We start from the raw sequence: 27731 nt of genomic DNA, 5'->3' as shown, positions 1-27731 counted from the left end.
CATTAAACCTATCTACCTATTTCCAAGATTAAACGTACAAAATATTGACAATAAATGTCTTAAATAGTATAAATTATACTATATTTATTTTTGACCGATTTCATCAATGTTATCTGTATATAAAAAAATTATATTAACTATGGAATCCCAATATTGTCAAATTGTAATCCCGAAATCGGAAATTCGGAAGAATACTGGTCCAATAACGAGACATTTAGCATATGATTGGTAAGTGTTTATGATAAACTGTCAATATATTTAAAAAAAAAAAAAAAAAGGTTCATTTTTATTAAAAAATTTGCAGCCTCTCACTTGCCACCATACAAAACCTCCCGGCACTTAATGGTAAGTAGCTCCCATCTTACCACCAAATTACAAATAAAAAATAATGATGACATGGCCATGCGTATTTTCTTCGATTTTCAATATTATTTACCAATCGATGCGTGAACGGAAATTTCAAAATTCATGCATAATACAGACAGATTATATAAACTTGTATAAGATTGTGCAAGACGCAATGTATAGATAAAACAAGAGGCGAATAGTCCTCAAGAATAAGAATTACTTGCTTAGGGCTTGAAGAATTTATTGATCGAACAATTAAAATATAAAAATATTTATTCAACAAACCTAAAAACATTTATCGGCAGCAATTCAAATATAATGGTTACTTATTATTTTGCCTCAAATATAATCGCTAAAATAGAAAACCATTCAGTGAAGGAGAATATATTATAAAATAAGCACAGTTAAAATGGTAGCACGATCTTTTTAAAAAAATTAGAAAGAAGTCAAAATTTATTTAAAGAATAAAAGATATGCCTTTGGCTAGAAACATGATGAAAAATAGAATCTCAAGAACTCAATAGTAGTTATTAAACTTTTTTAAAACTTAGATTTCTTATAAAATATATTTTTTCATTTTTTCCCCATGAAAAACTGGTTGGCACGTCAGACAGCCAAAAAGTAATATTTAGGAAATTTTGGCACGCATACGTAAAAAGGTTTGCCAACCCTGCCTTATTGGATCAATCAATATTACCCTCTTCCATGTTCATTGTCGTTAACACTGTGCAAGTGACCTAGCCAGCGCAGTATCCCAATCTTAACTGATCAGACTGCAGAGAAAATTATATACAGACCATCAGCATTGTAATATGAAAATTGGAATAAATTCATACCTTGATCAAATTCAGTTCATTGGTAAGTTTGTTAATCCAAAATGACCTATTTTGGATCGCCTCTGGTTGTACGTTTTCATCGTGTATCATGGATTGGTATTCTTGTTGGCATGCTTCCAAATTGTGCACCAAAGTTCCAATATAAAAGAAATTTTTCGAATTTTTCAACACAAATAAATCTTCATCACCATCCATCGTCGGCCGGTGCACGTTATCACTCTCATCGTAGTCGCCGCATTTTTCTTTGGAAAATTGATCGCTAGGAGTATTTTCCCATGAAAACCCTGCAATATTGCTATTGCTGTCTCCCATCAGAAGCCAAGAAGCAATCGGAAATGTATGCTTGTCGAGATTGAATTCGCTCAAAAACCTATTTATATCAACGTTCAAATATTCAGAAAACTGCGCCACGTTCAAGATTCCCTCGTTAGAATCAATAAAATCGATGGTAGATTGGATATTATTCAGTTCTTCAGATAATGCAATAAGATTTCGTCGAAATTGAAAATTATCATTATTACGGCGCAATACGCTCAACTTGTACTGATTTAAGACTTCACTTTTTGATTGTCCCCCAATGCGCACTAATTTTGAACGAGAAGAATACCGGTGGCCCGGAGTAAAATCCATTACTTTTAATATTCCTTCTAGAAATTGGTCCAACGCATGGTTTGTGTAACACACGACTAACATTGGAGATGTTGACACGCATTCATCGTTTCGTAAAAGAGTCTCGGCTACTTTTAGAGCGAGAAAAGTTTTACCCGTCCCTGGTGGACCCTGGATGGTCACGAATTCTCTGGTGAGTGCCATTTTTAATGCTTCATATTGGGTATTATCAAGTCCTAAAAGTTGTGCGGTTGGCCACCTGTCATATTTTAAAACTGGTATTGTAACTGCGTATCGATCGTCAGCTACTTGAGTTATCTCATTCGAAGAGTCCGAGTCATCGGGTCCATCTAAATCAGCCAATAAGAGCCTATTATGCTCGCGCAGTCTAAAGGTTTCCGGCAAGCTTACTTCGTAAATAGATGAGGCCGATACGCACTCAGGATTCACTTCACAGGGCTAGAACGAAATGAAAATAGTTCATTCATCGCAGATTTTAAAAAAATCAGTGTTTCCCAAACTTATAACATGCTCATACCTTGCCAAAGTCATAGATTTTACCATCGTGGCCAACATATGATAATAATTATCGGCATGGCGATATTGTGGAACCGGTTACAACAATTACACAAGACTACCCAATCGAGTTTTTTTTTAAATAAAATAACATTATTATTTTTAACGTGTTTTACATTTAAAAAAATGCAAAAACAAATATTCCATGCAAAAATAAATAATATACAAATAACCAAAACTGTATAATTGGGATGGTACCCAGAGGGGTATATGCAAGTATATAGAACAGTTTCGAAAACACTGATTATAATATAGGTATTTTACATAAAAGCAGAACCCTCAAGCTTACTAACTACCTTTAGATATTAAATGAAATTTTATTATTCACATTGTAAAGATGTAATCATTTACAATAAACTATAGATTCAAATTTTGCTGATTGCTAAAATAAACTAAAATAAATAGGAATTCTCAGTGTAGCTAATATAAAACATAAAGACAGCTGACTTGTATCATTTCCATGTATTGTGTAACATTTGTGGCAAGCTTGGTGTGACTTGGCATATGCTTAATTTGAGATCTCTCTTCGATCATGCTCCATTCTCAGCCGAACGCATGCACCTGTGCTGACTTCTAACAGAATACACAAAGGGATTCGCATAAAAAAGCTGACAGTGGAGCGCGTGACGCTTGTATTGGCTCGTTTATAATGCTTGAGATATATTGTGTTACACATGGAAAATCATACTAGTCAGTTGTCATAGTCACCTTTATACAAGATAAATTTACTCACCTCCACGTCAATTATATATTTTTTCATTGGAAAATTCTTCTGAAGGGATCTATCCTTCAATGTCTTTAATACATGATGGTAGGGCTGGAAATAAATTTCACTTTCCACCATCAAATATGTTTTATTCAACATATCACCTGTAGGGTAAAATCCATCCATGGATACGGTTACCTGAAAAGTAAAATAAACAGATACAGCCTTGAATGAGTTCAAGCACTCGGGTCACCAATTTGTTTCAAATATCGTGTATTTAAATATGGGTTGTAATTAAATGAATTGACATAAAAATTGATATAAGTTTAGTATATTGTGATGTGTTCAAATGCCATTTGGCCCTGTCTGTCACAATAGTTTCAGGCTACATACCTATCAGAATCATTCTACCTTCATATTAGAATATCAAAAACTAATGGTTTTGAGGCTATAATGTACAAGAGCTTACCCGTCACATTACCTATCGTTTGCCCAATAAAAACTATCAACCTCCACTTTTGACCAGACAATGGCAAAATATAAGCCATTTACAATGAATAAAATCCACCCTTTTGATATATTAGTATCATGGCCCCCAGATCCTGAAGCGACCCCTCAGGCTAGGATCTTTCGCGGGCCCCCTATCAACAGTCAATGAAATTTGACATATATAAATTAATCTTCAATCAGCATGAAAGAAAATAATGGATTTGGCAATCTGACAGCATGTATAGCTGACAAATAATTAGTATGTTATGCTTATTTTATTACCAATCTTTTCAGAAAGCTATGGTTCCATAGAAAATATGTATATTATGTATTACCAATACTAGGGATTCCAATCCCAATCCCGGGATCCCGAGCTATTTTCGATACCTATGAATCCCAGGATTTCGGGATTGATTTTTTGATCAATTTTTATGGAAAATAAAATAAAAGCGAAAATATAACAGAAAAAATACTTTTAATAAAAAATAACTACATTAGAAATAAACTGAGTCAGAATGAAGTTTGATTTATACCTATGTGTAGGTTGCCGATTCATTTTATTTTTTCACATACAATTATTAAAAATGAGAAAGATTGGAAAAAACAATGCTTTGCACTATTAACAAAGTAATTCCACCATGATCTCATACGTGTTACGGCAGTTTCTTATTTGGCTGACTAATTAGATTTATGAAGCGGAAAGTAGTATTTTAAATCTCGCTAACCCATTCATTAAGTCTTTACTATCAGAAACAGCAATCTCCTATTAAATGCACATTATTATTTATATTACAATATTATTTACTCCGTTAAACTTGTGTATTTCCAAGATTGAACATATGCGATATTAAAAATAAATGTCTTAAATAATATAAATTATACTAGATTTATTTTTGACCGATTTTATCAATGTTATTTGTATTATTTTATTATACTATTGTATTAACATAGCAATAAACTGAAAATATGCTGTAAATGTAATATTGTGAAAAAAAAGTACTGTGAACATTCTTTTCATATAAGACCATACTGATAATTTGAAATGGTTTTTGACTGCAACATTACATAAATCGAAAAAAGAAAAATTTCACCTATTTAAAAACTCCTGGCTTGACACATTTTGTTTATTGCTTAGTAAGAAATTAAGTCAGAAATTTAAAAACAGACCAACCACTGCATTGTAGGCATACAGCAAAGATGCATACATCCACATTTCAATACTCAACTTCAGACACATTATTCATGATTGTTTATTGCAATAAGTCAAGTTTAAAACAAACATAGCACTGCATTGTACACACACACAGTAAATAGGAATAATAAAAAATAAAGGATAAAAATGTAAGATATTTTTCATTATGTGGGTAGGTTCATCATAGTTCTTCACCATTCCTTATCATATAGCTCACAGGTTCCCAACCTTTTTTGGGTGGCCACCCCTTTTTATAAAAGCCATGTGACCCGCGACCCCGAAGCAATTGAAAAGGGTATTTTTAATAAGCTAATTAAAAAAACCACGAAAATAGTTTTTTTAGTATAATTTTATTTTAAATTACGCATAATTAATTTATTGCGATGGTTGAAATTGCATGTTATTAACCAGCCTCAAAATTCGCATTTTTGTGAACGCCAACCTCATGTCATTCTCAACATTTAATATATTTCTTTCTTTTGTTTTTAAACAAAGAAGAGTTGAAAATCCACTCTTGCAGATATGTAGACACAAATGAAACTGAAACTCGAAAGGCAGGCATCGTCACATTTGGGTATGAATGATACATAACACACCAAGAATTGTGTGGGTAATTTTTCATTAAACAAGTTACGTGCTGAGGAATCATTCCGCAAATCCAAGAAATCATCTTGTAATTCATCGGGAATGCTGACTACATCGAGGGATGCAGAGAATGGATTTCGTGTCAATGTAGCTTCTTCTTCTTTTAGCTCAGGGAAGTAACGCTGAAATTCGTTTACAAGGGATTCGAGATGCCCGGTAATCTTCTCCTTCAAATTTTCCTTTATTTCACTTTCAGATTCACCTACCACACTGCAGTTTCTCAAACATGGCAATGTTTCGAAGATTTATTTTTCTTCGCCAGTTTTTCAGCTTGGATATGACCCAAGATTATCGTGAAATACGATAATATTCGTTTCCTTTCCCTGAAGTTTCAGGTTAAGCCTATTTTGCTGTTCTAATATATCTGCTAGATATGCTACTCTTTTCAACCAAGCTTTGTCGTTAAAGTATACCAAAAGGTCATGTTTCCCTTGCATTTCCAGAAACAACTTGATTTCATCTTTCAATTCACATTTCCTTTCGACAACCAGCTTACTGCAGTGTAGAAAAGAAGAACCTCGTGATCAGAATCCATATCTTTGCACAGTTCTTTAAACAGACGGGTGTTAAGAGCTCCAGATTTGATGTAATTTACGATTTTTATCAGCGAATCAAGTACCTCTTGCAGAGGAGCAAAGATTTCATAATTCGTAATTCAATTTTTTTTCGATTTTCGGTCCTGTGGAATTTGTACTAACGAGGTTTTACTGTAATTGGACATAGTTATGCAGAAAGTAGCCAGTCCACAAAAAATAAAAAAATGAGATATGATATAGATCAGATGCGAGAAGGTTTTCTCCACGTTCTGCTGAAAATAGCCAAGCTGCAAAAAAATTATTCTTGAAATAAAATACTATTTACAATTTTACATACATTTTTAATATCATGTTGTTGCTAAAGTGCCATTAACTCAGCTCGACATTATTGTGGAATGGCTTCATTCTGCATAACTACGTTCAATTGAAATATGACTCGAATTTCGAATTTTACAATTATTATTATTTTTTGAAATCGGGAGAAACATGTGACATTTCATAAATCTACAAAAGATGGCACCTCTTATACTGGGCAAGTAATTTATTGTCTCACCACTCCCAAATCGATGTCGTCCCTGTTGACCACCGTGGAGAAGATAATATTTTGGAAATTATCATCGGTGAAGCACAACAGAGAGCCATACAAGAACCTCTTCGAGTTGTACATCTTGCGTTCTCTGGGATTTTTTTGGGACTCTACGCTTCTATTGCTGGTCCACTTCCCGTCAAAGTTTACCAACACGCCGACATTATCCCTCGAAAAAGAATACTTCACCAATTTAGCCCTACGGTAAAACCTACAAATAAAAGTGTGACAAAGTTAGTATTTTATTACCAAAATTTCATGTTCGAATTTATATACAGGTAACCTTCTCGTTCATTGCGGCCCTGGTATGTGCGAATTAAAACATTGTGACGATTTTTAATAATATTCTTTTTTACCATACTTATTTTGACATGTCCAACGTGCCAGAAATAACAAGTGGTGTCATTGTCATGCACGTCCGACCAGATTATTTGACAGTGCTATTGCCAAGCAGGTTAAATTATGTAGATTTATTCAGCTAAGCGGAACCAAATTAATGTTATTTTTCAGTTTATTGTAAAGGTATATTATTTTTAATTTGTGTATGATATGTATTCGATCATTAATTTTATTTAGTCAATTAATTTAAATTGTTTTGATTTTCAAATCCCCGTTGATCGCAAAATTTCACATATCTTGTCCAAAACATATCCCCTGCAAAAAAAACTGTTGAAAAAATCTCCAACATTCGCCATAGAGTTGATGTATAATAGCGCCTGTACACATACAAGGATTTACTGGCAACAATAAGGTGTAAATTCAACTATCGCGATAGTAACTGATTTCACGTAAAAGTGCTGACTGTCTCGCCAATCTCATTCTTCAAGCATATGCGAGACGCGTTGTCATTTTATGGTGCTATTTGACTGGTTGTGAAAAATTGTTAACATCAAAATGCTTTGCGCAGTGTAGTTTGTATTTTTTCCCGCAGGTTCGCCACTACCGTTTTACTGCACAAGCACAAATATCACACAAATTTCAAATGTCACGTGAAAATTCAGAAGCTTCTGAACTTTTTTGATCCACACACGCAAGCAATCTTGTTATGGCTGCGATAACACATACTGTCAGCATTAAACCCATGCACACGAAAACGGGGTATATGTTTGCTTAATAATCCCAGTCAGATCACAATGAAGTAAACTAGGTAACGCAAAAATGCAATGAAATAAAATGAAATGTAAAGATCACCTGATGTTGTTGTACTTTCTAGAAGTAGGATCTTCAATGTAGTCAATGATGCCTTCGCGTAGTGGAGATACGAAATCCTCTCGCATCAACCGGAATTGTACATCCAGGTAATGATCCACGCTCGGGTACGCCCCATTTACAATAATGGGCCTCAAGAAGACATGTCCGCGACTTATCAACTCCTCCCGTTTTGGAATCACATCAATGCTACGGAAGTCATTTGAAGACAGCTGCGTGTTCACCTCCTAAATTCCATATATATAAATTTTAAGCATACAGAGCCACAGACCAATACACTATGATAAAATACAGGATATTCACGACGATTCGAACGAGCCCATCAAAATACACTGGAACCCCTGACCATGTTAACTTAAAATTATGTTTATTGCGTATCATAGGTAGGAAGCAGGACATGTAAAAATACGGAATTGCATATTGGTATGTAACACCAAACTGGACAAAAAAGATGGACAGAGTGATATTCGATGAAAAAGAATCTCGCATTCTTATGTCTATTCTGTCTTGAAGAAAATAAATGTTGATAATTGTGTACTTTACTCTAATGTTGTCTGCAAAACGCAGGTGACAGGTATTCAATGTTAATGGCGATTCCACTGTTCTCCAGTCAAGTCGCCTGAATAGATCTCCCAGAGTAGTGTTGAATAATTTGGGTGAGATCGCGTCGCCTTGTCAGACACCCTTGCTAATAGGAGACTTGCAAGACGGCTTATGAAGCTTTACACTGGCTGTTGCACGACTGTATATGTTATTCAGGATGTTTATAATTACTCATTGTTTATGGTTGATATGCACTTACACACACAAAAACAATCCATGTCAGTAATTGTGGTACAAACAGTGACACAAGATAACGAAAATGTGCCAAACAATGTAAGAGTAAGTAGCTAGGTAACACCAGCAATAATTTTCGATACATTTATTTAATATAAAAATAATATTAGTTCCCAAAAAGCTCAACGTGCCAATTTTCAAGCAAATCTGTCTGGAGTGGTGTCTAAATCGCAAGATTTAATGGGGTGTAGGACAGTTCAGTGTTGTCGACAGGATGTCAGGATAATAGGACAATTGGGTGCGGCACAAATGAGTGAAATGTGCAAAGAAATACTACAGCCCATTGGACACCGCCAAATCATTCAATTCCCATTAAATGACGAATGCCTGATGGGTTTTATGGAAACTACATGTCTATTAAAAATTATAGTTATATTAATAGAAAAGATCTCACCTTGTATGTCTGTTTCATGGTAGAAAGAGAAGTTTTGAATTTATCATAAACCTCTGCATCGTCACCTTCGCATTCGGTGTGATTTGTTTGCAATCCTTTGATGCACAGAGTGGCAGCATCTATATACACTCGGGCGTCCACCATAAGGCCTGTCACATCGAAGAGACTTTCACTCACGTCCAGTAAGTTAGAAAGAAATTCAGGTCTATCGTTCCAGAACTGTTGGTTATCGCTCTTCGATTCTTGGCTGGCATACGGCAGACTTAAGATGTATTGAAGCAACGTCCTCGAAAAATTGGAATTGAATGCCTTCTTCAGAATTGAGTTTTTACTCTCGTTAAAATATATCTCGCATATTTTTGTCAAACACTTCACAATTAAAACAATAAAGTTTGGATGCGGGTTTCCGTCGAGCAATACTTGGAAATTGTTGGAATATTCAGACAGTTTCAGCAGGATATTATTAGGCTCCATCTCGGATATACTGAGGAGACTTTTGAAATTCATTCCATGGTTTATGCGTTCTCGATTTGCAGGATTCCGAAGAGACGGCGGCATGTACGCGGCGGTTGCAGTATTTGTTGGAGGTGGTTGGGTCGAACGGTAAACTGGCCTACTTTCATTTGTCCGATAGCCGCTGGACACAGGTCGATCAGTTCGACTCCAAGTGCTCTGTGGCTGGTGTGTAGTAGATTGATCTTCGCCTACATTGTAACCAAAACTTGGCCTCTGACGTGGCCTGGAGGCGAATCCTCCACGACCTCGACTTCCGGGTGGATTAATGAAACGCTTAGCTTCTGTCTGATTGTCTTGCCCTAAAAATATAACAATAAAATTAGTAAAAGTTAGTAAGAATGCAAGGTTTCAAATGATATTCACTATAACTACATTCCATAGAATAGAAATTTTAGTTATTATAATTGTATAAAAGCCTCAATTTTCTCTACAAAAGTAGGGATTGCAACACCGAATGAAAATACCAATACCAGTATTTCCTATTGAATACCAGTATTAACCCTTTATAGGTCATAAGCGAAAAATGGATAGTTTTGAGACAGGCCACATTAAGGTCTATATTTCTATAATTTTACAAGTTATAATCACCCTTATGGGTTTTAATCATTCTCAGATAACGCACAGAGGTCTTGAATCTGACCAATTGCCCTGAAGTTTGCACATATTGAGTAGATTACGAAAAATGTGTCCCAGTCAGTTATCTGACCGGTGTCCATTTAGCGACATGATAGCTGCCAGTTTTTCAACAACAGTGTTTTTAAGTTCTTGTTTTTCGAAAATTGTGACTTGTTTACTGCAAACAAAGTATGTACATTTGTACTATACATAAAAATATATAGTTTTTTGTATTTCACCTATAAATTGTATGTGTTATAGTAAAATAATATCAAATTATTGAGAGGCATGTCGAGAATCTAACCTCAAATTGTATAATTTGGACCCTTTTTAATTTACATAATATAGACACTAAAAATAATTTCTAAACCACAATACATCTAATTTTATATAACAATATAGTGAACTTTCACAATTACTAGTTATTTTTTGTGGATAATTAGTCGCTATCGAGTTATTTGATAATATGTGTCATTCTTTGAAAAAATGATTTCAATAAAAATCGCAGGTAAAAATAATTGTTTTTGTTTTCATTCAAACTGTAATAATTTTTTGAAATACATATATCAGAATGAAATAAAATAGTTATGGAATGTTATATGTATAAGTAGAAGCCTATAGTGCAGAACAATTTTTTTTTTATTGTCCGAGTATGGAAAATGGGAGAAGTGGGGTTTTAGTGCGAAAGACCTTGAAAACATGGGTAAAGACGCATTCCTGAGATTATTTGAAGGAATTACAGAATACCAAGCTGTGTTGAATAATGAAAAAAACCTATTACACATCTTCACTTTAAAAACAAGTTGGCTGATCAGCTGATAGGATCTTTTACTTCACGAAAAAGGGTTTGGCGACCTCCATTCCCTGATGATATCAATTCAAATCATTATCCTGAAAAATGTAAACTTCGTAGATGTGGATATTGCAGTACTACGCTGAAAGTGATACGAAGTTCAGTAACAAATTCCAAAGTATCCCTTTGCATACCGTGTTTTATGCCGTACCAATTATCTGAACAAAAGAAAAAGAAAACAAGGCCTTAGAAATGTTTATTATTTTGAGAAACATCTATAAAATTAATAAAGTAATTATTATTGTTACAGAAATAAATGAAATTATAATTTTTTCCTAAAAAACCTGTGTTTTTATTATTAAAAAAAAATCTGAGAACAAATATTTTTTTTACCTAAATGGACACCGGTCAGTTACTGACCGCTGGGAAATCGATAATTACGAAAAAACTATATATATTTAAAAAAAAAAAAAAAATTTCTGTTAATCAAAATGAATATAGAATACATAAAAAAAATAATTAAGCACATATCTTTGAAAAAAAAAATAAAAAAAGTATGTGGAAAAAAACGGTATCTACCAATATATATATATATATATAAGGTAAGTCGGGGGTATATGCCTAATTATTACTTTGATGGATTACCTACTGATTGCAAAATAATATGCTTATGTTCAAAATAAAAACATAGTTATATTAGAAAAACACTTTATTTTAATATTTAGCAGCAATAGTATTAAAAGGTTAACTGGAACAATATAAAAAAATATAAAAACTAAATATGCCATCTTCCCCCACTTATACCCCAAAATTAAGACTTCAGACACAGTCGCAAATATCCAGATTGAACATGCTTGTTGCATATAGCCATTTTTGGCACATTACACATGCAATCCAATCAACTGTAGGGCCTTCTTCATCAAAGTAATATCCCTTGCAAATGGCGCAATAGTTTTCTGAATTACTCAATTCACTCACATCCGAAAGGCTAATTACGCTACAATACTCCAATATCGAATTTTTATATAATTTGACAGAAATACGTTTTAATGTTAATGCAATAATAACTAAAGATGAGGCTTGACAAAATACTAAAAACTGAGATACTGAATGACCAAAGGGGTAAGATGCCAAGGACAAAAATAAAATAATGCCGGTATGCAACATAACTTCAAACAGTAAAATGTGATGCCAAACAGTGTATTATTCAATGAAACTGAACTTAACCAAGAATCAAATCAAATCTTTATGCTGAGAATATTTTGAGTAAATGTGTAAATAAAAGGTACCACCAAAAAAATGGGTACTTCCTTCGTTTTATAAGCGTATTGTTTCTATTTAAAATTTAACAGGATCGCTTAGCATGTGTTCTCCGGTACTAATGACAGGTCCTAAAAATGGTTACTGCACCGACATGTAGCGATGGACGAATAAATTAATTGAGCTTCCCCCATTAGGCATTTTCCGACTTATCTTACATATAAATCTTTTTAAAATAATAATATTTTATAGCAAAATTATCTAAATAGGTAGGTACCTACATAATATATGTAAACCTATAAAAGTAGGTTAATATTATTATTATTTATTAAACTGGCGCTAGGGGCCGTTCAGGTCCATGGCCGACTGCACAACGTTTCTCCAGGGATCTCTGTCCAGCGCTCTCTCTTCCCAGTTGACTATCCCCAGCCTTTCCGCATCCCTTTGAATGTTGTCCGCCCATCTCCGTCGGGGGCGGCCAAGAGGTCGAGTGCCAGCTGGTGTGCCTTTGTAAATTCTATAGAGAGTTCTAGATCTTTCAGATCGTACAACGTGGCCCGCCCATCTGAGCCTTCTTGACCTCAGAATATTAGTGATTCTAGGTTGGAATCGGTCGAAGAGCTCAGCGTTTGTGCGGATGCGCCACCGGTGGTTCTCATTGACGGGTCCAAGTATTCTCCGGAGGATTCTGTTTTCAAACACTTGGAGCGCCTTTTCTTGTTTTTCTGTTAAACCCCACGTTTCACATCCATACATGACGATTGGCTTGATGACCACGTTATACACCCGGAATTTCGTTTTGATGGACAGCATTTTGGACCTGAACAGACGACTCAGCGCGAAGTACGCTGCATTTCCACTTCTCAGTCGGTCAGAGAGCTCTAGGGACATTTCATTTTTAGAGGTAATGTTGGAGCCCAAGTACTTGAAGAGAGAGGTTCTCTCGAACGAGGAGTTTCTTATTCCAATGTTTCCAGAGGGTTCAATGCCTCTTGTCATTTTCAAATACTTGGTCTTTCCCACATTTACTCGTAGGTTCAACCTTTTCGCTGTGTCCTCCAGAGGAGTGAAAATATCTCTGACTTCTTCTTCAAAATAGCTTCTATAAAAGTAGGTTAAGGTAAGATATTATGGTAGAGTTGCTGATGTTTACTGATAAGTAAGTACCTAGTAGTTGAACTATTGTCACTTTCTTCATCGAATGATCTTTCAATCAATTTATATTATGAAGTGTTCTTCGATGATTTATATGTGACTTACTATAGATCTACCATCATAAATTGGCATTTCAGCGAGGGCGCTAGTATGACATTGAGAATTTTGCCATAACTAACAAAAAAATAGTAATTTATAATTTATTATTGGTAGTAGATTTCTGTACAAATATTATGCAATCCATAATTCGAGAAACATGTTGTAAAATTAAATGGCATTTATAACAAATTTATCCTCGATAAACAATTTTAGTTTCAAATTCGACCGGCTGCCAACTTACGATGGTAGATCTTTAGTAATTCCACCTGTTTTATTAGTTATTGTACTTTTTACACTTATCTTTACACAATATCTTTACTTTTATCCCGTAAGAAGTAAAACAAAACAAAATGTTGATCACTTCTTTGTTAAACAAAATTATATTTCTCCATTATTGTATAAACTACTCTTTAGTAAATAAACATCGAAAAAATTAGGCACCTACATCATGAAATATTCACCACTAGGGCTGAGGGTACAAATGATTATACACAAATGGTATTTTACAGCAATTTTAGATACCTACATCTAAAAATACACCGACAACTACAAAAGCCCGCGAGCGACTGGCGAAACATTAGAATAAATTTTAAATTAAGGAAGTAACTACATATAATGCAAATGTATTTCGAAAATCTGCACTTGTCATTACTCTTCACCAAGGACATCGAAAGGTAACGAAAGTAAACTAGACATAGCGCAATCCGATAAAAAATAACAGTCCTGTTAAACCTTTTATGTTAATTAATACATTTTGTTACAACTTTTAAAGAGTCAAAATAATACCTAATGTCCGCTGCCGCCACCCACGTTGATCAGCCATATTAGGACCTGCAATTAAAAAACATTAGATTTACACCACAAGCAAAAAAAAAAAAAACTTATAAGTTGCCTAATAACACACTGATACCGGATGAAGGTCTCTCACAGGAGACCACCTCAAAGGGCGGACCGAACCATCAACATTCCAATAACACCACAGCCTACGTCCACTCTTCACGGCTCTCGCAACCCCGGCCGAGCAGAGCCTACCTCCACTGAAAATACGAACTTCAAATTCGTCCACGCTCCTGCCACAACAGACGCGGTCTGTCGAAAATGGCCGCTCGCGCCGCCACTAATCAAACCGTCAGTTAAACAGAGTGCGCGATGATGCCGGGAATCTGACAGTTGGACGTGTGCGAAAATCTCTCTTGCCTCGGCCGCCAGCATCGTCTCTACTCGCTTCGGACGCGAAGCCAAGCCACATCTTCCGCCAAAAGGACTGCGTCGGCAGACGTCAAGCATCTCCAGCAAACAAAAGACCACATCGGCAGCACGCCAAGTTGAAGCCACAGGATCTGCTGCAAGGAAAACCACGTTGCCTGCCCGGCAAATACAAGCTCTCGCCTCGGACGTCCTACAGCCAACATCTCTCTCGTATACCACAGCACAGAGCGCCATACCGCCGTGTCCGCCATTTTTGACAATGCGCGCATCACCCTCGAGCCAGTGGCGTACCTACGATCCAGCCAAGCCGTACAACTACTGCCGTGGCCATCAGCATCATTGACATTAATTCCTTGACTTACTCTTCTATAAACCAGCATCAACAGCATACACCGTGCGTTTCTGACCCCCACACCCGCTCTTTTGGCCATGACATTTATCACGGTCTGCCATCTCCGCCTAAAAACGAAGGAGGCCGGTGATAACACCCTCATTAATACGGCACAAGTTTTGGCTAGCTCACTTCTTAGTGCACGTACCATAGGGTGGTTATAATAATTGTGTGATTAGTGAATTGTTTAATCAAATATAATGATCCAGTAGCGGAAGAAATGTCAGTAATAACATATGAACTATATCTAAAAAGGCCTAATGCAACCTAATAACTTACATCATCAGCCGGGGTCAATCCACTGCTGGATGAAGGCCTCCCGAAGCTTCTTCCAACTCTCACGGTCCTGTGTCGTTCGCTGCCACGTATTTTCACAGAACTTTATCAGTTCGTCAATCCAGCAGCTTTTAGGGCGACCCTGTGGCCGTTTTGTGCCCATTGGGTACCACTGGATGACGGAATTTGTCCAGCGGTCGTCCTTTTGGCGAGCAATGTGCCCTGCCCAGCTCCATTTCAGCTGTTTGGCAACATCTATTACATCGCGTACTCCTGTTTGCTTCCTAACCCATTCATTTCTCTTACAGTCCTTTGCGTGATGCCCAACATACACCTTTCCATGCCTCGCTGTGCGACTCTTAGCCTTTGGACATCTCTTGTGTTGAGGGTCCACGTCTCACAGCCATACGTGAGCACGGGTGGCACACATTGGTTGAACACCCTACGCTTAAGACATAATGGTAGGTCACTCTTGAAGATACTATTCAGACGTCCGAAAGCACTCCATCCCAGCTTTGTTCTTCGAGCAATTTCATCATGCATGCTTCCGTCTATGGGCACCTACTGTCCGAGATAGACGTAGCTGCTGACTTGCTCGAGTTGGGTGCCATTAATACAGATAGTCGCAGGGTCCGAAAAACAGTTCCTCATCACTTTTGTCTTTGAAACGTTTATCTTTAGGCCGACCGTTTGACTGACATCCGCGAGTTCTTGCATTCTACCTTGGAGGTCTTTCAGATCTTGTGAGAGTATAACAATATCATCTGCAAAGCGCAGGTGACTGAGGTGCTCCCGATTAATTGAAACACCTTTTTCCTCCCAATTAAGTTTCCTAAATAAGTACTCAAGAGTAGCGGTGAATAGTTTAGGTGAAATGGTATCACCTTGCCGGACATCTTTGTTAATGGGGAATTTACACGACAGTTTGTGGAGTTTCACGCATACTGTGGCATCACTGTATATACTGTTCAATATGTATATAATAACTTACATAATAATAATAAAATTGAAAAGAAACTTACATGTCAAATATTATTTGAATATAATAACTAAATATTAATGGCTGTATATTTCAAATATCATTCTACATGTCAGGGTTCGGAGGAACTTGCTGAATGTATAATCTTGCATTCTCCTTGAGTGCAGCAATGGTATTACTATATACATTCTCAAATTCTTCTGGTGAACATGCTCCCAAGGCAGGAGTATGATTATCCAACAACTCATCAATGGCGGCCTTGTTCTTAGGTACTCTGGTCCAACCTTTGTAATTATCGATTGTGGCATAATCTGGCCCTCCCCATCTCTTGCAGATTTCTTTCCCAACATAAGACAGTGATCTATATTTTGTGGATTTTGCAGGACCTAAATCTTGTCTGAATCTATAATACTGGTTTTCCCCCACTGCAATGAATTCCGCATCTACATTAGCTGTGTCTTCAGGCAGTAGCATTGCTATAGTTGTCCAAGGGAATGCAGGGGCTACAGACAAGGCTTGTCTTATTATATCTAATGATATCATACCTGATCCAACTGTTTGTGTGAGCGTTATTCTTACTCTCAAGGACATAGCCAAGAAATCTCCCTTCCATATTCCAAAAACCACTGCTGTGTTGGTGTCATCGATACAGGTAATCAACTTATGGTATACGTAGTTCACCAGTTGGGCAGAAAGCCCAGGATTCATACATCCTTCTGTTACGAACATGTTGTTGAGCTTCTCGCATTTGGTATCAGTAATAGCTCCTCTTTTGGAAAAGGAAATTAGACCTACAATATACATCGTTTGACTGATGCGTTCAAGTCTGTTTATAGCCTTGGTGTTTGCCAACCATACCAGAAGATTTACTGCTACCTGAGGTGTAATCTGGGCTTTGTTGACTTCAGTCATATTAGTGAAGTCATCCCAGGCAGGAGGTAGTAGCGCTGCGTTTGCATGCAGCAATCCATTGACAGCTATGGCAGCAGCATAGTCATCTGCCTTCACTACATAATATGTAGTAATAATCTAGCTAAAAGAGCCAACACTTCTGCAACAATTCTAATACGAGACTGGTCCCTGGTCAAGAAAGTATGATTAATATTACGAGCAATGCAATTGGCTATTCCTATAGCCATTGCATTATGATTAACATTCCCGGCTCCTAGGAGTAGCGACTCCCCTCTAGAAGCAAGATACAGTACAGCATGTAAGTTAATACCATCTCTATCTACTCCATCAACAGGTGGTATTCCCAAATGTCTACCAATTAAATTACCAAGAACGTTGGTAGTCAAGAATGCATGCTGAATTTGGGTACATTGATGTTTCGCCAACCAACAATGGCATTCAAATCTACAGCATCTTCAGGAGGTGGTTCTGGTGTTGGATCTCGGACCGCTTGTCTAATAGGAGGAGCTCCTCGGGGCATTACAGGTAGGTCAATTTTTGGCTGCACCATATTGTGGTCTGCACGAGGTGGTTGTTCTGGATGATGACCCGATGGCTCTGGGAATTTTGATGAAGTTTTTGGGATTATAGGATTATTCCTGGTTGATCGTCTACGCACTGACACTAACTTAGTCTTTTTACTCATGAATGATCCACTTATATTATCAAATAACTTATTTCGCTATCCTCCTTCGCTTTTTTCAGAGACCTGATTGATGAACCAAAACCTGGTTTATATAAAGTTAAAAAATTAATGTATAAACAATGTGTTCTTTTGTAATGACAGAAACTATGATTATAACAAAAAGAAAATAAATAAGTAAACAAATTTTAATACTTTCTTGAGAGTTAAATTTATCTTTGTATCAATTTTCAATAAATATAAACAATTATTATAACACTCTATGGTACGTGCACTAAGAAGTGAGCTAGCCAAAACTTGTGCCGTATTAATGAGGGTGTGTTACTAACTTATTTTCATATCACCAATTCCAGAAGAAACAATAAACTCCTGTACTGTGTGAGTCCCGTTACCCCAAGCATTATGACAGGAGTAGACTAGAAACTTTGTGGGTGATCATAATAATACATAAAAGTCATACATTTAATCCTTTCTATGCCGCAATTAGTTAATTGATAGTAATTAACATAAGAATTGGTGTAATTAGGGCGTCCAAAGACGCTTTGGGCACTTAACCGGTTAGAACAATTGATTTCAGTTATGTAAGCTTTTGTCAAGATCAGTCCTTGCTCTCAGAACTACCCTTAGGTCTTCCGCTCACGAGAATACTCAAAAAAAGGCGAGACTGAAACTAAAATTCCAGCCAGTATCTAGCTAATGTATTTCAATGGCGGCTTGCTCACGGCAAGACTGGAATCTCTCAATTTCAAAACGTTCGCTACTAAACTGAAGAGATGCGACATGCTAGTCTCCCAGTCTCTCAGTTTCTAATCTCCCATACAACAGTGGTGCCAATAACAGTAGATTTGATGAAAAATCATATTTTCATAATTGCTTACACGAATTGAACTGAACAAGCAATAACAAGTCAAGATGTCAAAAGTTAAAGATGGGCGAACCGATTTTTAATTTAAAATTTATAGATGAGAAATACTCCTGCTTGTATAATTACAGGCTGCCAGAATATTTCCTTAAAGATATTACTTGTCTTGCGTACTTCCTGAGTATTTTCGGATGTTACGGTACTCAAATTTCTTTATAACTCCTTAGTTAGAAGCAGACTTGAGAGTGGGTCTATCGTTTGGGCCCCGCATCAGTTGAAGTACGGCCTTATGGTGGAGTCCAAAAGAAATTTTTGACTCCTTCACTTTCGACTGTATGGATATTATCCGTGGCTCTATCCGACTGACTTTCTCTTAGGTATGCTTACATACTGTAGCTTAAAATTTAGAAGGGATCTTTATTTAGCTACATTTTTTCTGACTTATATGCGGCGTAAATGTGAACTCTGCCATTCTTGGTGGTGTTGGCTTACATGTCTCTGATAATTACCTTACGAATCGAGGGCATCCGTTGTCTGTTCTCCCAAGATGCAGAACTAACCTGCCATTAGTGATGCCAATTGGGAGAGCCATGTTTAACCCTTTTACTCCCACGGGGCCGATATTTCGGCCCACCATACCTATGCGAAAACTCCATCTGGGCCGATCCATCGGCCGAAAGTTTGGAACCAAATTTACGATTTATTCCAAATTTTTTCCCGCCATATTTCGTCTCATGTAGACAAAGCATTATATTCACTCTGTGTTGGGCATGACTAATATTTATTTTAGTGCCGCACTTGTTTATAATTTGGCATACCCTAATAACTCACAAGTCATAATTGCTCTTGCTGTCGAACTCGAGACCAAAGAGGGTCATAAAAATAATAAAACATTATTTTTATGACACATTTTAAATTCTGATATTTCTTTTAGTTGTTTTATGATTCATATATCACATTACAGAATGAGTTTTGTAATTTTTGAACTAACAATGGATGCCACTGTACTTTTTGTAAGATGGTGAAAAAATACATGAATATAAATATTATTATAAATGATTTAGTGCTTTGAGACTTATTTTTTGAAATTACTTCATTCCCATATCAGTTAGTCGTCGATACTGTATCGAATTCTCTTGCGATTTCGTGAATTGAATAATATTCTTGAATACCTTGAACACTATACGATTTTTTTTGATTACTTTATAAAAATTCTATTTCATAGATAAATAATAATTTGTTTATTTTTTTTTCTGTTACTACATAAGGATAGATTATATTATAAAATTTGATAAATCAATTATAAATAAAAAAATGTTGTCACACTTGTTTTGTTGTTCAAACATAGTTTTATCCGTTCATTTCTAAATAAATATTGATACATTATTTTTTTCTTTTGTTTTATTGATGTAAACTATCAATATTATTACTTATTATTGCTTTATACACCATTGAGAACACACAAAAAAAGTTTCAAATTTTTAAAACATGTGTAGAATTAGTTATTTAAAAAAAACTAAATCGACGATTTTTTGTCAAAAAACGCTTGGGAGTTTTCGCATATGCTAGGCTAAATCAGCTGGGAGTAAAAGAGTTAATAAAAACACTTCGGATATTGATATATTCCACCTACGTGAGGATGAGTATAGGTGGACGTTGTTTTATAAATTCTTAAAATAGGGTCTGCTTAACTCATCCTGTGTACTTCCTTGTAGGTACTTATCTAACTAATATTTTTTGTATTTACACTTTTCAATAACTTAATACTGATCTATCTCTTTTTTTATGTAATACTGTTATAATAGTATTTCCTTGTTTCTAAATGTCATGTTGTGAACGTCTTAAATTAATAATTTGTAATGTTAACTCAATGTTAAAAAAAAAAAAAAAAAAAAAATTTATATAATGAATATTTTTTTTAGCCATAGATACTATTAAAGTCCGTTTGAGAAGAATGTTGAGGGCAAGGAAAAAACGTAATAAAAACAATATTTTGCCGCTCGCCAGTCTTCTTGTGTCATTCCAGGTCATCCCATAGCTCCACCGTATATCGTCACCGTTTTAGCAAAACCATCTATGTGTCACTTTTATCAAAAATGACTTTTAAATACCAAGTCATTCCTTATTTTTTTGTCTATAGGCCAGTAAAATGATCTATGTGTTGGGTAAACTCGCTCCGAAGTTATTTCAAAAAATAAAAAACAGCTATGTGTAAGGTTCAAAAACCACGGTTCACAAAAACAACTATGTGTATATTATAGTACCATATAGAATTATAGATGGTATTTTGATATCGAGAGTGTAATGTTTTTTTACAGTTTGGCTACACATAGTTTGTTTCTATGTTATATGCTATGCATTATGGTCTTGCACGACGGTTTGAAAGATGCTTTCTCAAAAAGAGAGACAGGAAATATTCAATAATTTCTGGAAGATGCCTACATGGTCAATAGGGTATAGGCGAGAATTAATTTAAAAGTTGGATAAACAACTACAAACGTCTCGATGACAGTGGCCAATTGAAAGCAACAATGACAGGTAATAAGAATCTGACTGAAGATAAATAATTGGTAGTGCAACCAAAAATCAAAACGGAGAGATTTGTGGAAAAATGTTACATTATGGTTGGATCTAATTCCAAAGTTCCCAGCCATTATTGCAGAGAAAATACCTCCAGGGTATATGTGGAATCGTGTTTCCGATCCAAAATACAAAAGCATGATGAATATAAAAAATGGTCTCTGGAAAATGGTCATAAAGCAGCAGAATATACTCCAGTATATTTACCACCAAAAAATCAGTATCCACCAACCACGTAAAGATCAATGTGCCATCACTGCCATCTGCTGTAGTTATAAAATGAAAAATGTTTCAGAAATGGAATACAATAGCCACATTATTATAAAAAAAAGATGCTAGAAGACCAAAAATGAAATGAAGGAGAGTACCAGAACGTGGACGGTTAGTAATCACAATGGATCTCCAAAGTGTGCTGCTATGTCCAAAACACAGGCACAAATTTATTATAAACAAAAGCTGCAACTACACAATTTCACCATATACATTCTTCATAATGTATCTTCTAATGAATTTGTCTCATCTCATCGAAAGCAGGACAATACAATGAAATAATTCTAATATCGGATGGGTGTGGATATCAAAACCGAAATAAATTATTCGCTACTGCTCTAAGTTATATCTTTAGAGAGAAAAAACATCGAGATTCAACAGCTTTTTCTGGAAAAAGGCTACACCATGATAGAGGCCGATAGTGCACATGCCACCTAAGAAAAGTATTTTAAGCCTCCAATATATTCACCATCTGATTATATAGCACATATGCGGCTAGCAAGACCAACACAACCTTATAAAATTAATGTCATTGATTTTTAATTTTTAAGAATTATGGATAAGATTAAATCTGGATTAAGTTCAATCAGACCAGGAAAACGAACCGGAGATCCTGTTGTATATGATTTTAAAATGTTACAGTATCTACCAGATGGAACAATCTTTTACAAACTCAACTTTATCAGTGCAACCGTTTGACTGCCTTTGTAATATATATAATGAATCATTGCCAATATCGCAGTCGAAATACATACATCTTCAGGAATTAAAAAGTGTAATAGAGAAAGATCACCACTATTTCTACGATAACCTAACATTTAAACCTGCTAATAGAAAGTAAACGAACTTATAAATATAATATCATCTCAGTATTGCATTAATAATTAATAAAATGATATTGCAATTTATCACTAACGCACTATGTATATTTCAACTATTATTTATGTAACAGTTTTTCATGAATTTATTATTATTCACATTTTGATGAATAAATTAAACTATGTGTATTTACAAAACGGTCAAAACAACTTATGTGACATCACAAACTGTATTTTTATTATTTTTGTATTAAAAATAAAAGATTTTTGTAAACAAAATAATAATCTTAGACCATTTTCTGATTATAATAAAGCATTCTTCATAATTTTAATGTTTAAATGTAACATTATTTTTTTATTCAGTTTTATCCTTCTCCTGCACAATTTGAGAAAGTGCACATAGATGGATTTGCTAAAACGGTGACGATATACTCTTAAGTCAATAAGTAGGCTTATGCCTTACATAGAATGGGAACAAGTCCAAGTAACATTGTATAATTCCCAATACAAGTACGCATAAGCCAACATATTTGAATGACTATTTAAAGAAGCAGATAAATTTTAAATGATATGAACAAAGACCGATTTATCGAATTTTATGTTGCTTATATATTATTGGAATACAGAGTTTAATAAGAATTGACATATATATATTATATTGTAATGCAGTGTTAAGATGCTCAAGTGGGGGGAATTTAAGAATTTAGTTCCACTAGTTTTAGATAAATGAATGTTGGCCACTTGCTCAACCTATTAGCTTCATACCTCGGGTTTAAATTTAAACACACATTGAAAGACAACTGCCAGACCTGGGATTCGATCCCTGGACCCACGACATTATAGGGTGACACGTCAGCCGCTCGACCATACATATTTAGCCAAGATTATTATCTTTTATACATGGCGTCACATATCATAATATGATTGTGTGTAATTTTGTTTTAGTTATATAAGTCATTACTAGACAGTATAAACAAGGTTACTGAATTTTTTGGTTTTATCGTTAATATATTATTCATATTTTCCAATTTATTTGGTGTTTATCTTTATTCGACAAAAATATTAAATTTTTTTAGTTTTTTTTATTATCCGGGTTTGGAAAAAAATATAGCAACCCTAACTATACTGCCGTACTAAGCACAGAGGCCGTAACTGACGTATTTAGGTATTTTCATGTTTTTAGATATTTAGATTCTGCAGAGTTTTTGTATAAGATCGGCGAATAAATCCAAGCTGTAACTACTATAGTTACGGAGAAATCAAGGGTTTTAATAGCCGTATCTACGGAGTTTGAGAAAAAAACTCGATAAATACTAAGCGATTCGGTTGTAACTATCATTTACTAAGGGATATTAGCCGTATCTGACATATATACGGCTAATATCAATACATAATATTAATAACATAAATCAAATTTTCACGGTATGTAAACAAATCTTAAACCAAAATTAACTATTAAAGGCAAATAAAATAAATAAAAAGTTCCCCAATTTTAGCAGGAAAAATAAAATAATATGAAAGCTCAGATCTCCCACTTGCCTAAAATGCAGATACGGCCTCTGTGCTTAGTACGGCAGTATAGAGGACATCACTAAATAATTGCAATATAATTTTCGCAGAATGAAGGGGAATTCTCGAATATCAAATGCTCAGTGGCAAAGTTCATATCAGTTGTTGATAAGATTACTCAACTATCACTTATTACAAATAATAATCTACCTTACGGCAGTATAGAGGACATCACTAAATAATAGCAATATAATTTTCGCAGAATGAAGGGGAATTCTCGAATATCAAATGCTCAGTGGCAAAGTTCATATCAGTTGTTGATAAGATTACTCAACTATCACTTATTACAAATAATAATCTACCTATTACATGATAAGATATATTAGTCTTCAAAAGGATTTCAATTATTCAAATAATGGATAATTAGCAAAGTCAGCGGTGGAGAACCTTAGTGAAAATTTTGACACAACACGCGAAAGAGTTGCATTATTATAGGTGAGATTGTCCTAGGAAACAAATCCAGTCAAACCTCAATTTTTAACTGAAATGGATACCCGGACGAGATACCTATTCTACCTAAGAATCTAAAGATAAAAGCTCTACGACTTAGTACGATACTATATATGGGTCGGTTTAGGACGACATCTGATTACATTGTGGTAAATGAAAATCAACATAGTGGCGATATACTGAGGCGCACAATATTGTCGCAGTTGATAAACCACTTCGGTATTTTGGTCTATCAAACACAATACCGGATTCAGACGATATCTTAATATATCACTGTACAGTGTACAGTGATGGGCTGTGGGGGTGGGCAGATCAAGCGTTACATAGGTGCGGCGGATGGAGGATCAAATACAAAATATTACAACTTTTGAAAGCAGACGATGCGATTGTTTCATTAGAAAGTAAGAGTATCATAGTTTAAAAAAAATTCTGCCGACATAACTATTGTTGTAATGTACCTAATACCCATTTTAATACATATCGTAATGGCGGTTTATCGCACAAGCAAAATTTTCACAAGAGTGCCTCCAAACATGTCAGCGCCACAGACTTCCATGTACCTAAGACCACCACTGTATATCAATATGTTAATTTAAAGATTGCTGGTGTATTTGTTTGTTTAACATGGCCAAAAATAAATAATAAAATTGATGTGACAATTTGAAACAGTAGTCATTGTGACATCTTTTGAGGAAGAAGTTCTACTTCTGTTCATTTATACTAAGTTATCATAGTGTTTCTGGTACAAGTCTGTTTACTGGATACCAGGCGGGAACAGCGGCAATTTTCATAGCAGATTTTGGCAAAATTCATAGATTCAAGAATGATAACCTAATCTAACCTAACAAACAATCCAATATAACGACTGTTTTAAAGATATGTTTACCGCTGGCTTCCACTAAATAAACAAGAATTGTGTTTCTTTATGATAAGAGTCAGAATTCTACATTTTTATAAATAAGCAAATTTAAATAAATATATATTTTTCATGAAATAATATTTATTATGTATCCTTGTTCCTACGTACAGGTGGGGTACCAGCAATTGAGTAGTGCATTTTATTTTACAAATTCTATTATAATGTCAACTGGGTTCATGTTATAGTTTGCTTAAAAGTTAGTTCAAAACTTCCCAAATATACCTACTAATTGTCGGGCTTGTGTGGGCAGTCATGTCGATAAACAGTGATACTAACTGTGTGAAAATTTCATTCACATAAAAATATAAAGAATAAAACAGTTGTATGTTTACACCATACAATTAAGGGTTTTAAATTAGGATGGATTTATTGAGGAAAACACTCGGAAGAAGCCAAAAAATGGGACACAATTATTATTATTTTTGTTAATTTTATAGTAAGTACTCCATCTTGGAACGCCACCCTTTTTTACAAATATTTTAGTTTTTTGGCACCTAACCATAAAAAGGTTGGCCGCCGCTGATCTAAGTAATTATTTCTACAATAAAAAGTACCCGTGTAACTATTAAAAATAAAAAATCATGACAAATGCTAACAATATGAACATATCCCAACAATGTGACATAGGTACCACAATGTATTTAATATTATTAAGCATTTGATAATGGCACTTACATCAAACTGAAATTGCCTTCAGCGATTTTTATAGTGGAATTACAGAAGGCTCTATAGCTGGGTAAAAATACAGTACTCCGTATTGTATTTTGTGGTCAAGGTTAATAGAGACCAAAAGCAAACCAAACCAAAACCTAATACCTATAACCTACTTATTTTTAGGTTACGGTAGGTTGTGTTGGGTTGGGTTTGGGTTTAAGGTGTCTTGGGAACATTTCATAGACGATATGGAGTAAATACGTATTAGCTGTATCTTTAGCAGGATGGGCAAAGTATGGATTTCTGTCATAACAGATTGTGAACAGTAAAAATAATATTGAAATAATCGAACATGTCCCCGTCGTTGGTTATTATGTCCATATTATTCATTTCATTGTTCAAATGTTTGACTTTTGCGCATTGTTCACGGCGTAAGAGCTGTTTGTTGGCGAATTTACAATCTGCCTGTAAAGTCGCCCAGTGTAATCATCGAACAAGCTAATAAGCAGGTTGTAAACTTTACACTCTACGAGAAAAGTTGAAAGCCGGTCAACTTTACACGCTACACGCCGGCGTGTGGGCCTACTGCGTCTGCGCAGTAGAGCGCAGTAGCAACCTCCCGGTAACAAAACGAACTACGTTCTGTCAAAATGGTCGCTGGCTTGTGGCTTCTCAGGGAATGGAAAGTTTTGTGTGTAATCAAAATCATCAAATCGCAGTAGCTGAATCGCCCGCTTTTAAATTCGCCAACAAATAGCTCGTAAAGAAGCTCAATGTAATTGACGCTTTACACTCACGTAAAAAGTCCTGTTGTCGTTCCTGAATCTGTCACTGTCAAAAATTTGAACTTTAAGTATGTAGGTACCTACTGCACCACGGCACCAATAAATATTTCAAAAAAATATAATATTCTGACAATAATTCGCTTCGCCTTATCCCCAACACTCACAAAGGAGAGGTATTTTAGGATAAATGCGTCAACGTCCTCTCAATAATTGCCTTAGCCACCAATAAAAACTATTATTGGTGGCTAAGGCATATTGGGCTTCAATTATTAAGGCCCGTTTCGGACGGAACACCGGTATCGCGCTCGTATATAATAAGGAGGCCTTTGTTTTCGAATAAAGGGGCCTTTGTATTATGTTTATGAACGCCCCAGAGTCAATGAGTGTCCGGTACACTTTTCCATCGGCCGCTACATTCTTAAGCCGCCGATACACTCGTTTTTATTGCCGCAGCCAGTTTTATGTTCTATTATATAACGCGAAATTATGCGTTGACTCATTAGCTCGGGGCGTTCATAAACATCATACAAAGGCCCTTTTATTCGAATACAAAGGCCTTCTTATTATATACGAGGGCGACACCGGTGTCCCGTCTGAAACGGGCCCAATTGTCAAGATACAATCAACACTAAATAGCTAGAATAATATTATGTCATTCTTATATGAATCTAATAACAAGTTAATACCGAATATTTTGTATAATATACCTAGCCGAGTACCCAACTACTCACGCGGTAACTGGGTACATTTATGAAGTTAAACACTTTCAAATAGTTGCTAAGTGATAGCATAGGTATAATAGTGTAGTCGATTGGTAGTAGGCTTAAAATAATATGAAAGGAATCATATTTTACTCACAGAATCAAACAATGGCGACACACGATAAAGCACACAAAATGTTTATAACTGAAAGCACTGAAAGTCACAAAACGTATCCGGCAACGTCCACTCCAAGAGCGATTCGCGGATCATTT

General features: G+C 35.3%; 1 protein-coding gene across 1 annotated transcript in view; it reads right to left on the bottom strand.

The window, feature by feature from the left end:
- LOC147066491 (NFX1-type zinc finger-containing protein 1-like) overlaps positions 1–27731 on the bottom strand; it is a 63626-nt gene extending 35895 nt beyond the window's left edge. The window contains exons 1-7 of the mRNA XM_085955445.1: positions 27616–27731; positions 14188–14232; positions 8964–9778; positions 7715–7959; positions 6491–6734; positions 3103–3273; positions 1185–2252 (exon numbers count right to left, since the gene is read on the bottom strand). Coding sequence (XP_085811571.1) covers positions 1185–2252; positions 3103–3273; positions 6491–6734; positions 7715–7959; positions 8964–9778; positions 14188–14224 — 2580 coding nt within the window. The 5' untranslated portion in view covers positions 14225–14232; positions 27616–27731. The remainder of the gene's footprint in view (positions 1–1184; positions 2253–3102; positions 3274–6490; positions 6735–7714; positions 7960–8963; positions 9779–14187; positions 14233–27615) is intronic.

This window comes from Rhyacophila brunnea, unplaced genomic scaffold (assembly GCF_057557595.1).
Source record: "Rhyacophila brunnea isolate RB1 unplaced genomic scaffold, BYU_Rbru_1.0 scaffold_5, whole genome shotgun sequence".
NCBI classification, from domain to species: Eukaryota; Metazoa; Arthropoda; class Insecta; order Trichoptera; family Rhyacophilidae; genus Rhyacophila; species Rhyacophila brunnea.
Note: the sequence above shows the minus strand (reverse complement) of the source record. Positions and strands in the feature narration are given on the sequence as shown.